Source organism: Embiotoca jacksoni, unplaced genomic scaffold (assembly GCF_022577435.1).
Source record: "Embiotoca jacksoni isolate LCO1_2020_lvr unplaced genomic scaffold, fEmbJac1.0.p SCAF_3, whole genome shotgun sequence".
Lineage (NCBI taxonomy): Eukaryota > Metazoa > Chordata > Actinopteri > Embiotocidae > Embiotoca > Embiotoca jacksoni.
Window position 1 is genome coordinate 22,111,661 of NW_027185381.1, and position 15,351 is coordinate 22,127,011.

The 15,351-nt window shown below is 43.4% G+C and overlaps 1 protein-coding gene across 3 annotated transcripts in view; it reads left to right on the plus strand.

Moving 5' to 3' along the window:
* Positions 1-1,252: 1,252 nt before the first annotated feature.
* Positions 1,253-15,351, plus strand: part of tmtc2b (transmembrane O-mannosyltransferase targeting cadherins 2b) — an 89,742-nt gene continuing 75,643 nt past the window's right edge. For all 3 annotated transcript variants that reach the window (XM_069162497.1, XM_069162498.1, XM_069162499.1), the window contains exon 1: positions 1,253-1,732. In XM_069162497.1, the coding sequence (XP_069018598.1) occupies positions 1,650-1,732 (83 nt within the window). In that variant the 5' untranslated portion in view covers positions 1,253-1,649. The remainder of the gene's footprint in view (positions 1,733-15,351) is intronic.

A 15,351-nucleotide genomic window follows, 5' to 3' on the forward strand; every position in this document is an offset into this window, starting at 1 on the left:
AAAAAGTTGAATTTCCCTTTATGATTTAATCAGAATGCCAGCAGTCTGATAATATCTACTGACTGAAGTCAATTGCTGTCCAATAAGGATTTTTAAAAGCAACTGTGAATGTGTCATCCATTTAAGTCAAAGCAAGGACACACAGTGATTTTCTTTTCTGCAGCTGCATTTATTTATGTTTAGAATATTAAAACCAGATTGGCATTATAATTAAAAGTTGGATGATTTTTTTTTTTTTTCCCTACGGCTTTTCTAGGCTCAGTGCTAATGAATAGTTTTCTAACTAAGCAATACAAGATACATTTAGCCAGTACTGCAGGTGGTAGATGAGGATAATGTCACCACTGATTACGGTAATATTCCATTCATTATGTGGGCAACCCCCAGGGAAAGACAATGACGTTTAATAAAACATTCATATGGGGAATTCACGGAACACGGAAACGTCACTCTGAGGACCACCTTCATATTATGGACTACTCTTAGTAGAAGTAAGTGACCCCTACAAACGGGTCTCAGCATCATGTAGTGTGATTTATCCCCGTCTCTGGAGGAGGCCTAGAATGCGCATGCGCTAGAGTTCTCCTAACCACATGCGTTTTGATCACGGCTGCATCAATTGCACGGAAAGGCCAAGTGTAGAAGCGGAAGTGAGGCAGATTTCCCTCCACAAAAAAAGCCCGAGATCGTGCATAAAATAAGTGTGTAGTACTAGGAAACGGGAAATGGATTAAAACTGAAGCATTAAAATGTATTTATTTCTTTTGATTCATTCAAAATTAAATCATTTATTTATGTATTATTTAAATGTGTTTATGAAATGTATATACATTATTTTAGATGTTGTAGCCGTTCATAAAACAATAGGCCTGGGTAAAACATCCAGTATCAGAGAATGTAAATAATAATGATTAGCTGTTTTAAAATCGGCACTAAACCTGACTTATGTGGGGCGGGAATGGTAGTATTTTGTTCAGCTAAAAGTAATGGAGGTCAGGTATTGAATAGGATGACACCTTATTTTTTTGCCTGCGTCTTAGTAAGCATATCACCGACTTTGTATTTTACAACATAAAACATTTCCCATTTTCTTTTTCAATCTTTTGCACACCCAGTTTCTCTGAAAACATGAAATTTGCGACAGGAAGTTTTATTTTGAAATCCCAAGCGGATGTCGAATATTTCACGGCGGTCGGCTTGACCTCCGTCTCAAATCACGACGTTTATCCAGCAGCGTCCGCTGAGCATCGGAGCTGTGATCCTCCTGCGTGTCGAGGAGGCGTGCGGTATGCTGTCACAGACTCACTGAACGCTGCTCGTCTTTTATTTTCTGCCCAACTCCCAGCAGGATAAGAAGCTGTCGGGCTCACACCCAACATGGGTTAGAAAGAAAGCCACCGATGGATTATCCACTTTGTGCACTTCAGCGAGGATGATGATGATGATGATGATGATGATGATGGGGGGGAGAGTGGACTTGTTTTCGCAGAGACATCCTGACAAAGACGGGGACTGAGAGGGGATAGAGACCGGGATTCGCTTCCTCTCTTGTCTCGCGTGGCATCTTTGTCTGTTTTTGTTTCTGTTTTGTTTTTTTTGTTTTTTTTTTGTTTTTGTTTTCCCCCCCCCCGCGTGCGTGCGAGACAGAAATGTTTGCAGAATTGCTGTGCGGCGCCGTGGCTCTGGTCCTGTATGTCAACACTCTGGGCGCCGATTTCTGCTACGATGACAGGTACTTGAGTAAATGAATGAATGAATGAATGACACGCAGACCGTGTTACCAACGTCACTGTCTCCACTAACACTTCAATCCCATCAACTCCGTTCTGCACAGCAGCAGAGCAAACAATGAGCCTTTCCTCGTTATGCTGGTAACTCTTGAGTGAGCAGTGTTTCTTTGCATCAGCATCGCAGCTGAGCGTTTTCATTATCACAACAAGCGGTGTGCCTGCAGGAAGGTACCAGGTATCAATGGAGTGAATTACTTGGAAGAGCTGCTGAGTGATCTGTTCTGAAAATCAGTCGCATGTCTCACTCCTGCAGCAGGCTTTCTCCGTGACTTCCAAGGATAATAATTATGCAACCGTCTGGAAAAATAGTTTCTGTGAAAGTATTCTTGTACTGTGTCTTACGGGATCTCTTTTTTGTTTTCCGTAGGTGAAGTCTGTAGCTCAATAAGCAGCGTGCCCGGCATGCTTCAGTACAAAGCGTTGCAGCCTCCAGAGTCTGGACTTGCTCAAAGTCCTGAGTTGTGCTGAGGAATTAATTGAGCTCTGGAGGAGAAGTGTATCTCGTTGCTCCGCAGCAGCTCCAAATTTGTATACAAAATGTGGAGCCGACTGAAACTTTGAGCAAAGCATTTTATTATTAATAAACCTTAAAAAAAATAGGTAAAGTTGTCACCCTTATCTGCTCGAAAACCATCAGCGCATTGGGTTCAGCCTCTGAAATGTAGTAATGCATTACTCATAGCTGGCCTTTTGATATTTGATGGCTGAATGGTTGTCAATGCCTAAAGCTCTTCATTCGCTATCCACACCCTGATGTAGGTCAGAGGCATCGGCACTTTTTTTCCCTGCCATAACTATATCATCGTTAACAGAGGCCGATTAGTAATGAGCCACTATTCGTAGATGACATACATCAGACTATTGTACACTTCATAGTCTTTTATTCATGCTTGGTACCAGCAGTCTGTGCATATATGGCAGGTGTGGTGCATTTCTTAAAACACACCCAGAGGACACAGCTCAGTGAACAAACAGTACATTAACACTCCACACTTCAACTAGTGGTGTATTTCCTGTACAACTCCGCTCACTGCTCTGTATATAGAACGCTTCCTGCTCGGTTCGTTCCCCAAGGCCCTCTTTGCTGAAAGTCTGATACTTTTCCTATATGGTTGTGTTGCTATGCATTTCGCACTGTGCTTAGGTCAGGTGATTTCAGGCACTTCTGTGCAAGACGGATGGTGGTCCGTGTCCATAAACCTGTCAGGGAGTGGCTGCACTGTGGAGAGGTGAGAGGCTGCCGCCGCCGCTGCTGCTGCAGCAGCAGAGTGGGCTGCTGTGCGGCCGGTGGATAGCCTCGAGTCCCTAAGTTTTATTGTAAGACAGAAAGCCTGCCCCTGATTATCCTGTAAGGACATGATGATATAATGTTATTTATTATCACACGAGTTTGGGTCCAAGTTATTGCAGGCTTCTTATGAAGTAGATAAATGCCAGAATCCGCCAGTCCCAGCCAAGGATTTTCTCTGACGTACTCTGTCCCTGACATGTTTTTTTCATTGCAGGCTATCTGTCATCCAGCGTTATCTGTTTTTAACACCATGTGTTCAGACGTGCAATTAGCATCCGTCTCCTGTCCCCTTGGGCTCCACGCAGGGGATAGAGGCAGGGAGGGAGATAGAGGAAGGGTGGGTGCAACAGAGATATATCATGTTGTTCAGTGAAACAGTCCTGGACACATTTAACAATTGCGAAGGCTGTAAAAAAAAAAAAAGAAAGAAGCTGATTTAACTGTGTGATGGTAACGAAGCTGCTGCATGTGTGATGGCGATAAATCAAACGACGAGCCCACCATCAGCCAACACCCTGCAGCCCGTAGACTGGTTTTATTTTAACTGTGAATCTGACAGTAATTTAGGGATCATTCAGCAAATGTTTTTCAACAAACTAAAAGGACATCAGAATTATCCAAAATAAGCAGCAAGAATAAGATGATGGCTTATTTAGTGTGCATTTCGGTAAAAAAAACAAAAAAAACCTCTGCCCTCCGTCGAATGTTTATGATTAATAGTTGAGGAGGAAATGAATATGGATATTTTGTGACTGTGCATCATTGATTCCTCTCTGAAAAGACAGATGGTGTTTCCCCTTCGCTGCAGGCGGTGAAACTAATGCACAGACTTAACTCAACTCGTGATTTAAAGTTAAAACCCAAGATTGCTGTGTGTGTGTGTGTGTGTGTGTGTAAAATGGCTTGAGGCTGCAAAGCTGGCATAAAGAAGGCACCTGAGGATTTGCGATCGATCGGCTGGTTCTCTTGGTGTGGCAGCGGAATACTTAATGATGAGTTGCTTTATTTTTGTCATGGTAAAGGGAGTGTAAAAAAAACAAACTGCCCAGAGCACTGTGCCTTTGCGATCACATGCTTCTTATCATGCCAGTGGTTAAACATTAATCTGAGGAAATATTATGCCGTATAAGGGTCACAATTAAAGGCAAAGGCACACTTTTCACATGTTATTGAAGTTTTATCTTCCGGGCTCTAGAAAAAAAAAAAGAAAAAAAAAAAAGAAAAGCCATGCAAGGAAATTCTCTGACCCCTGCAGCGAGTCGCGGACCCTCCCTCGATAAAAATGACAGCCTGGAAGAGTGACCTGTTCCGCAGTGCCAAATCGCCCCGAGGGGGCTTTTCCTCTCCCTCCCCCCGGACACACTCATCATTAGCACATACATGGCTTTGACACCTGCGCTGGAAAATGGGACTCGTACGTCATGTAGTTCATATCTCCGCTGCTGTATTCCACAGTCAGGGCCGAGTGAAGGAATGGGAGAGCTCAGTTAAATGTCAGAGGAGAAACAATGGTGCAATATTCTGCGGCTTGCTGTAAACCCGCACATAGGAAACGTGTAATGTAACTATTGGCTTGATTGCAGGTGGCTAAACGTAATTTTTCCGATGTGAAAAAGCAGTTCAGACGCAGGTTAACTGAGGTGAGGCCAAAAAGGAAGCCGTTTTTTTCTTTAGTCTTTACAGCCGAAAACGGGGAACCGTTTTCAAGGTATGTTTCACCTCAGCCCATGCACACTGGCTTCATGGACTATCGTTTGCTGATGGGAGCCTGACGGATGTGATGAACTGCGCCCACCTCATTCCTCTAGCCGTCGTACGATTTTGCCTGTGTGAGGATGTGTGAAGGTTTGCGGGTCACGCTGAAGGATACAGCCTCCCTGGGCATGGCCAGTGATTTATAATGCTCAGACAGTTGGTAAAGGCGAGTCACCGGGCTGCTCCGCGCCCTCAAAGCTTTCATTAGAGGAGTCGGGATCGAGGGAAGAACCGAAACACTTCTTGCTGATGCGGGGAGATGGGAGGTTTCGATCCGTGGAGGCAGCTCAGCTACACAGCGCTTTGGGTGGTGACTCATTTTGTTTAATGATCGTGCTAGCGTTGTAATGGAAAAAAAGACTTTACTTATTTACTTCTGGTGTTTGTTTTTGTTTTTTTGGCTGGATTTGATTCAATAGCCTTGCCTTAATTGTGTGTTTGCATGTTTTTAGTTTTTTTTGTGAGTTAAAAGACGCACAAACAAAAAGTAGACCCCCTACTTCTTTAAAATCTCAGCAACGGCAGCCTTAAGTGTCCCTTCTGTGTCTTAAAGTTGAATACTAGTTTTCATATGGCCTGTATTACTGGAGGCTGTGTGGTCCGTGTGATGTGGAAACCAGTGCGAGTCCTACCTGGCCTGACGTGGACTTGTCTGTACCCATGGCTTTCTCTTCGTTGGCACCGCGTGTCAGTGCAGTGATCTGGAACCCTACTCTCGGAGCCTATACTGGAGGATTGGCTGGTTAGTGTTGCGGTTATGTTGAGGGCCCAAGGGCGGCAACCCAGCAGTCTGAGTATCCCCACTTTTTTTCCCCAGTCAGGATTTCTGTGTCTGCGCCCTGTAATTACCGTCCTGCCTGCAGAGAGGGACTCACGACATGGTTTTGTAGATGTAGCTGCTCGGATGTCTCTCTCTCGCTTTCTTTTTCTCTCTCTGTCTGCCTTCCCCTCTTGCACCCCCCAAAGCCTTTCGGGCCTCCAGCTCCCATCATCCAGTGCCTCCAGATGGTCCCGTTTGGGAAGAAGTTGAGGGTTTTTCTCCCTTCACCAGTTTGAAGGGGAACGTTTGAAGTGGATTCAAACGGAGGATGTTGTGTTTGCCGGTAGTCGCCAGGATGGAGACATCAAAGTACACAATGACACAGACATTGGGAAGTGTATATTAGAGTCAGTGAAGATGGCCAAATAACATGCACTCAATCTTAGTTTTCAAAGTGGCTGTAATCAATATTTTGAAAGGCTAAAATGACCCAAAGAATTATCACTCAACTCGGTTTCCCTCTGACTTAGAGACCTTTGCCCTATTTTTCAAGTCCGTTTTAGTTTTATGGCCGACAACTTAACTCTTTTAGTTTATTCTCACTGCTCCGATAGCGCTTATGGATAAAATTATCTTTTTTGCTACTTTCCCAACACCAAATGGGAGTTAAACAAAGTTAGCTGCAAGGTAGCGGAGCACCTAGCTGCTAAATTCACACTGTTCGAGAGCAAAACATGAAACTAATACGCTACATTTGTCAGGTGGCCAAAAAAAAACAACAACGCATCTCCAGATGAATTCAAATGTTATTCTATATTTGTTTGATGTGTAAATAGACGGTGGCAACACTTTAATCAAGTGTTCACAATTCGTGTCAACGGCTCCCGTGTGGTAAAAAAAACCAACCAAAAAAACAGCACATCAGTTGTTACAGGTTTCAATTAAATGCCAAATTAAAAATACAAAAGAATTGAAAACACACCACTGAGGTTTTTTTTTCAATGTGTGATGAATCTGTTGTCAACAGGAATAACCTTTGTTCCTGCATTTCCTCCTTCAGACTACAAGTGAGTACAATCTGCTGGCAGGAGAAGAAGGAGATGTTGGAGGCACAGTTTCGCGAATAGATTTTCTCAGATGAGAGAAAGAGGGTGTTTTTGATTTCTTAGCATAATTTACAGATTATACACATTAGCCAGTTTGAAGACTGTTCACATTTCAGGCATAGTAGCTGCCAGGGTGCCTCCTTTTGAAAGTGAAAAGTTTATAGTAATTTTCATTCCAAGTTCTTTCTCATTTTATTCTGAAGATGCCAAAGTATCACAAAGACAAGAGCAAAACAGTTAAGATTTAAGCTCCACCAGCCAGAAAGATAAGCTCAGTTTTAACCACAGACCTCCACTTTACTAACTGTTTTTCAACAGATAGCCAAGGCTGGACTAGACTAGATGTTATTTTCACACAATTGCAAGATAAGCCAGCCTGGCAGAAATTTATTTGTTTCCAAAAATAACCATTAATGAGGGGTTCTGATGTGTTTGTGTGTTTCCGCCCTCACCAACAAAACCCTGCAGAATTACTTGAAGCATCGGAGGCTTGGATGGAGTGAGTTCACATGTAGGTTAATAGGAAACAGCTGACTAGATACGATGCCTCTCTTTCTCTCCCTCCCCGTCATCAGGCAGGGAATTAGACTACGTTGCACTGTATCTTGGTTACCGAGTTGTACCTCCTGAAGTTCATTTAAAAAGATGTTGGCCTATGTGCTGTGTTCCCTGTGGTGAGGGCAGAAAGGAAAAAAATCTGAAATACCTGAATATTTGGAAAATGTGCAATAGAGATTAAACCTGAGAAAGTGTTTTATTGGTGCACTTCCCTAACATGTAAAAAGTGTGGAAACACACACATTGCAGAAGAACACTGCACCCCTGTTGCCTAACCAGGGACTTCCTTTTCCCTACCTTCCCTTTCTGGGTCACCAGATTTCTCAGAGATTGTCAAAACAGTTAAATTAGCTTCTTTGGACTGCTGTGGGAGAAGCTTCCACTGTGTGATCGAAGTATTGATGGGTAAGGCCACGTTGGGTTAAAGTCTTTCTTTGTCCAACTTTTTGTCCAGCACATCTCACTGCTTTTGCAATTCAAAGAGGGTTTGGATTCCCCCCCCCCCCACACATTAAAAACAGTTGACATTACAGTTATTTTTCCTCCACAAGACCTTGCAGGACTTTCTGTAAATCAGCCAAGTCAATGTAACTGCCACTATGCATGTATATGGGTTTAATGTAAGCAGAGGTTGGGATACGAAAATGTAAAATATCTTTTAAGATTGCAATAAAAAGACAAATCTGCTGAATTTCACTGTCTGAAATATAAAGCAGGTACCCAGAGGAGGAACACTGTTGACTTTGTGCCACCAAATGTCATATCTTGGTTAAAGAGACAAATATCTTTACAATTAAATGCAAAGGTTTGCTTTGGCTATTGAATATCCCTAGAGGATAAATCCTCACTTTTCATTATCAAGTCAAAGTTAAAATTTCTGCAAAACTGACAAACTTTCAATTATCTTAATCATCAATTATGGAGCTAATGGCAAATGTAAACATGCTAACACACTAAAATAAGGTGATTAAACTTCTAAATGTTTTTTTGTTGTCCCCGTGAGCATGACGTCATGCTGACATTAGCACTTAGCTTAAAGCGTTGTGTTTCGACTTCAGCCTCAGACAGACTCCGGCTCCCAGTCCTGCTTTTTAACTGTGTAATCTGAGATGTTTGTGCATGCTATGAAACCATATTGATCTTTGATTTCCCCAGCTGTTAAGCCATTTGTTTCAGCAGCAACAAAACATTTGGCTCAAACTTGTGACCACCAACATCTAAAGAGGTCTCCATACTTGAAGATGAGGAAGGCACAAGTCATTTTATTTAAAAACAAAATCAAAACTTAACCAAAGCTATGAGACTCTTGAAGGCTGTCCAAAAAAAAGAACAAAGAACGAGTAGTCTGGGCCAGCCACGCAATTGGCCGTCGGAACCACAGTTGCTTCCCCCCTAAACTAACCAAGACAGATAAACTAAACTAACAAACCCAAAAACCAGACAACCAAACCTCCACTCCCAAAAGAAAGAAACCCACAAATGAAGGCAGAAACTCGCAGGGTTGCCCCATCTAGGAGACAAACAGAATTCCTCTTCTCTGCCAACCTCCCTTAAATAGGCTAAGTGGGTGTAGCCATCCACTCATCACAGATCAGAAACACCTGAATAGAGAGAGAAAGCAAGGGACACAAGGGGGAATCACTTAACACAGTCAACAGCATAACCACCCACAAAGCTGGTATTTACTTTTAACATCGTTTTGTGCCCAGACCTGATTAGTGAGTGAACAGTAGCAGGTTATAATGCTGAGCATGATAGCGCCACTAAGCCACAGTTTTTCACTTAATCACAGTAATCCTGAGTGACATTTTACACAGGGGAACATGCTCCTTCCACGCTACTGGACACCCATAACCTCTGGGCCCAGATGGTGTCTAGACTTTGGAGAAACACGATACATACATGCGTCTTAACTACCTGCAATCGCTGATGTGCAGCAGATCAACCGGTGCTATCTGCTGTTGGGTGGTACTGAACATGCGAGGCAGTGTGAGGAGCGCCGAATCACTTCAGCTGATTGTTGTTTGTGATACGCCGCAGCGGCAGACCGCTGGTTTTTGCTGTGGGATTGAAAGCTGATCATGAGCAGTTGCCATGCCCACCATTTCCTGGAAGCCTTTACTGTGCTCTCGCCAGGCCAGATCAAGCTACTTTAAAGCTGCATTAATCAGGCTCTGATGCTTTGTAATCACCTGACTGGTATGCAGTGGGATGAGAAGTGGGCCATATGTAGCTGTCGGGTTTGCTGCCTGGTGGTGGACTGAGGCACTAGAGATTTTCTCTGCTGCGCTGCACACGATGGGTAACCTTATAGTCCTCTTTGAGTATCCTCATTGCTTCTTGCCTGGCTATTTAATTAAAAGCCAGCAGATTATCTCTCCTAATACATCATGTGGTTAAAGCAGCACGCACACAGACAGTATATTGCAGACAGTCGGAAACACACGCGCAATGATAATAACTGCCTTAAATGGGAGTGGTGTGTAATACCAGCCTGAGTCATCCAACGAGTAAATCCTTCACGTGGTCAGTTTTGTGTGGCAGACATTCAACGCAACTATTCAATGATGTGAGAAAGGCATTGAAGCTGCCAACGAATACGTAGATCATCGATCAAACGGGCTGTGTGACCAACAATAGAAGATCGGTCAGATTTACAATCAAAGAACGTGATGCATGCTCTAAAATCAGTGTTTTAAATGGGATCACCGATGGGTGGCTATAGGTTATGCTGCCATCATTAGACATGGGTTTCAAATGATTTGACTCTGTTGGGCTAAGTTGTTAATGGGTCTAGACAAGGGTTTGGATTTCCAGGGCTAATGCTGGCTGATGGCTCTTAAGCCGTGGCCACTCTCAGGCTCTTGGCCCTCTTCATATTAATGGGATTAACAGCACTGTGGATGAGAGGGAGCACGACATGTAGGCAGAGAACCCCAAGCCATTAGAAACAAAAACTTCCCTGTCCCCCATATCCAACAGTGATGCTATAGTTTGCCCTTTTCAGTGAGGAAGAGGAGAAGGCCCCTTTTCGCATTGCTTCTCCATCGTGGCGGTATTATTCTCCGTCGAGGAGCACTGGCTCATTTCGATAAGGTTATGACACAAGTTGGCCGGTTCGGAGGCAGCGCCTTTGTCCATTGTAAAAAAGAAGGGTTTGTGTGGTCCCTCTGTTCTCCCCGGACACAGTGAAGGAGGCCATTTGTCGCCAAATAGAGGGGAATTAATCCCTGGTTGTGTTGCCCTGTTGTTTATGAGGGACAAAGCAGCAAGACCTCAGTGTTCACTGTTTGAACAGAGCAGCATTGCGGCCCAAACCTGTCAGAACCAATTGGGCAAACTCATTACGGTCGTGCGTGGCTCTGGTTCGTGCTCCATTTTCAAGTGGGAACAGGACAGGAAGGAAATCAGAGGATTCACAGTTCGTGAGCTCACAGATGCTTAACAGCATGTCAGGTTAATTGGTTAATTGTGGGTGGTTCAGTTGTATCCCTGGAAAGTTCATGTATCAATCAGTGCACTTGCATTTTCTGACTGGAAATCAGTCATCTGCCCAAGATGACAGAATGGTTTGTATTTTTTCTATTTTTATATATATATGTATATGTGTGGTGGACTACTGCAGTGCTCTGTTACTATTCTACCCAACTTTCTACCCCATTAGATCTTAAAATCAGTGTGAAATGCTGCTTCTTTTTCATTTTCATTTATTTGTTGATCTTACTGCTGCCGAGAGCTTGTTGTGGCATTAAAGTGCAACAGAAGCAGCACTATGTGGAAGATTCTCCTCTGAGAAAAACAGAGGACCTTTTTAACACTGTTTTTAACTCAATGAAATGTCTGACAGTGGCCTAATTCTTGTTGCCCAGGACAACTGGGCAAATGCTGCTGTTGATGCCAGGGGAGACTTGCAGCACTGTATCAGCAAGCCACCCGTGACAACAAATGAATATGTCATTTTGGCATGACACGGTTTCAGTATGGTTTCCGTCTCTTGTCAGGTCCAGGTTCACTCCGTAAAGGAAGCTTGTCTTAGACATCCTCTGACTTGTGTTACTGTTGTGGTTTAAGTGGTTTTCACATATGATTACAGTATCTGGTGTTCCCTAAGTGTGGTAAGTGAGTCAGATGCAGCACAGTAGGGCCTGTGGTCTGGCCAGTCCAGCCACTGTGGGTAACCTGCTGCTCCCTTTAGGCCTATAACACTGGGACGCAAATGAAGATTTGCCCCTTGTGGCCTTTGTTATGATGCTGTGCGCTCTCTGTCTTTGAGATGAGGTATCTGTAGAGAGGAAACATCACTGTACACGTCAGATGAGTGGAAGAAAATTGGAAGGGACTGGTCATTTGTGCAATGTTGGACACTTTTTCTATATGTGTGGACAGACAAGCTGACAGAGCAAGTTGAAGACTGAATTCTTGTGGACCTGAACAGTCCCAGCTGTAAGAGTCTCCTCCTCCCCCTCTCCTCCCTCACTTCCTACCTCTTACCAGACCACAGCAATGGAGGAAGTACATCTTTTCACAAGCTGCCTCTAAATGATACTGTTGAGCTCTGGGAACGCAGCGCGTGGTTTTAGTGCGCTGCAAAATGCGTGCAAAGCACAACAGCCTGCAGTGTGCCACCCTCTGGGACACCACAGGTTATTTACAACCAGACGACCAGTCTGGTCCAGGTTCTCGTATAGTTTCATTTAAGTAAATTTAAAAAATGAAAAAACCCCGAAAAACACCACACTTGGACGTGACCCTTGCCAAGCCTTTCATCAAATAGCTACACTGGGAGAGGGCAAGAGTTGAATCCAATCCAGAGCTGTAATCTCAGCCTTAGGGGGCTTTTCACTAAATGGTTGTGTGGGATATGAAAGAATGAAACCAGATATATGTGTAGGCTCAGTTCCTTCTGTTGGTTCTGGCTTTTTGCTACTGCTTCTCTTCATACTTTTGCTCAGCAGCTACACCTGCAGAGCATTCAGACGTGTCGTAAATAAATGATTGAATTTTGCTTTAATGACAGAATATGGGCCCGTATACGTTTTGCGTTCAGAGCTGTGTATGTGGCATTACCAGATCCAATTAAGATTGGTGTAAAGTGACTGCTTCTAATGTAGCTTGTCATGGCTTGGTGAGGCAGATGAGTGTGACATCTCTCCAGATGGGGAACAGCTTGTGTTGTATTGTATTTCACACACAGAGCCAACTCTGCCGTTCGCTCTCTGTCTCTCTCGCTCGCGCTTCCTCCCGCTCTGTCATCATGAATAAAATCAAACCGGTGACTGATTGATGCGATCGTGATTGTTTACAGGGTTGATTTCAGTGGTTTATTTTGGCTGAGCATTGACCCTCAGTGTCTGCGGCCGCCGTGTTTCTCCTCCTCTTTGACCTTTTACATGTGTGACTCTCCCGCCAAGTGAGGTCTTCCTCTTCATCAGGAGATGGATACACACAATTGGCCTCAGTTTATTTTTGGTCAGAGAAGGAAGTTTAGGTTGGGAGAAAGTGTTCACGAATGCTTTTTTTTTCACTAGCTGCTGAGGTTTGAGGATTTGGAGAGAGGCGCTTTCAGCTGCCAATGAGATTTCATAAATGTGCTCTCAAGAAAAATAAACTTCTAATCTGAGAGAGAGAATGACTCGATGAAAAAGAAACGAGCAAAACTGCTAAGAAAGATACAGTTGTAGAGATGGAAGTCTGATTCCTAATTGTTTAAGTGTGTCTGTGGAGGCCTGGAGATGTGCAGCGCGCGCTGTCCTGACGATGAACTCCAGCTGCATCGGGCCTTAAAACATTCACCTGATGAGATGTTAAGAGGGTCCAAAACTTAAACCACACCAGATCCCCCAAGTGACTCCTCTGAGCGTGTCCAGCATTTACGGCAGACGCATTTCTCGCCGCCACATGGTAGAAACATCAGCGGCTGTTTTAATTAGGAAGCAGTTTAAGGGAAATCCATCCTCAGCACCGCTGGCTTGCGAGTTTTGTTTTCATTTGCCTGAGTCATTGCCGGGGTCCCAGATGAAGACCCGAACCCCCCAGACATGTCTATTCAAACAAACTCTCACTCGGAAACCTCAAACCTTCTCTCTTCCTGCCAGGAAAATGCTAACCTTAGCAAGTCTTTTAGCCTCATGGTGAAGTTTAATGTTTTATGTTTTAGAAACAAGCTCCATTATCTTGGAAAAAGATAAATTACGCCTTGAGGAAAGTGACAGTTATATCAAGAAACTTCTGGAGACAAGTTGATTTCTGTGTAGGAAGACGCGAAATTATCTTACACTGCTGGCAGACTTCCTTCTCTGGTGTAAAGAAAAATATATTATCAGCACTAAACACGAGATTAAATGACTTATAAAGCGCTCCCCCTGCCTCCGCTGCTCATTTAGTTCTACTCCCAAACATTTGCTAATGCAGTGCGCCCATCACTCCACATGATTGATGGGGCTGGGGACTCGTCCTCATGACAGCTGAAGTAAAGCAGGCAGGCCTCAGGTACCTTCCATGTGGGCTCGTTTTGCTCCCTCGAGGCACAGCCTCGTTTGAAGAGGATAGAGCTTGATTGGCGCTCGTATTATGTCACCCCCTCAACAGCATGTCCTGAAGCTCTGATTGTCATTCTCCTCGGGAGCTGCAGCATCTACAACCGGCAACTCATTCAGAGGTTATTGATTTCTAGCGAAAGAATAATGCACCATAGTTTGGCTGTGAGCCCACAGAATGGCTGGCCCTGATTAGGTGGATAAGGATTTCATTCATTTTCTTTCTGCTCTTTCATTCATTCAATGAAGTGAAACTCCGCACATGAACGACTATGTTTATTGTGTGCAGTGTCACATCAGAATACAGTTATTATGTAAAATACTTCTGGTTAGGTTATGCTTTCAAAATGGCCCAAACGTTTATTTCATGGCGAGAGTCAGTATGGAGATTTAGGAGCATGTGGAAGTTAAATCTACATTTTTTTGTGTGTGTGTGATCTATTACAAGTGTCCAACAATTAAAGTTCAGATTTATGTAAGAGATTACTGTGTATCTCACAGTAGTGCTGGAGGCGTTTGGCTTTAAACCATGCGGATGAATGATGAATACCTGTTGTCACTGTGAACAGATGAGTTGGCAGGACACACGCCGGCGTGTTTGCCTGCTCAATGGGCTTTTAATTTGCTATAACGACTTGACAGCAGAAAATTAGGGGTATTTGGAAATTAGAAAATCAGACTTCTCTGAGGGAATGAAAGAACCGTTTCAGAAACATGTGTTCAAGCTGCTCTGGACTACAGACAAATTAGTTATCTTGTACTATTGCATTTTTTTTAAACTAAAGTTTTATAGGTCCCATATTTTACATTACTGCAGTATTTTATTTGCAGTCTTCATATCCATAAGAAGATATTATTTTGGTTTTGCAACTTAAATACCAAAAACAATCTCTCTTCAGCTACTTTCTGCAGCACTACCAAGAACAGGCTGTTTTGTGTCTGTTCCTTTAAGACAAATTGATATCAGTGACCCGCTCCCCTGATTGGCTGACTCTTTTCTGAGTGACAAATGCCCAGGCCAATCACAGGTTTCTTTCAGTCTTGTAACTTGCTTGCTTTGTGACGGAATGACTGTTTGGTGTTTTATTCCACATAAACGGTTGGACATTGGGCCGTGCTGAGGGCAGAAACATAGCATGAGTGGTTAATTTGTGACATCACAAACTTACAGAATTCCAAACAGGACTGCTACTGAATACAGGCTATGTGTATTTCACTGTAGACTGAGTTTTGACACTTTTACAGTATTTTTATACCTCCCAACCTGCTTTACAATCAAAAAAGAAATGGAAATCGGACTTTATAAAATATGAGCCCTTTAAAGGCACTAATATTGTTTATTTGGCATAGATTTTCCAATACTCCAATAGACTTTTCAGAGCAGACGAAGCAGTGTAGAGTGCGTACTAGTCTTTAATAAAAACAAAACTCGCTACTTGTTTGCAGTTGGTGGTTAGTGCTGTTTTATGCAACGTACAGGAAAACTTAATTATTTCTTATGTACAAAAAACATGCAAATCAGGGGGGAAAACTCTTCAACATGAAGCATTAGTCA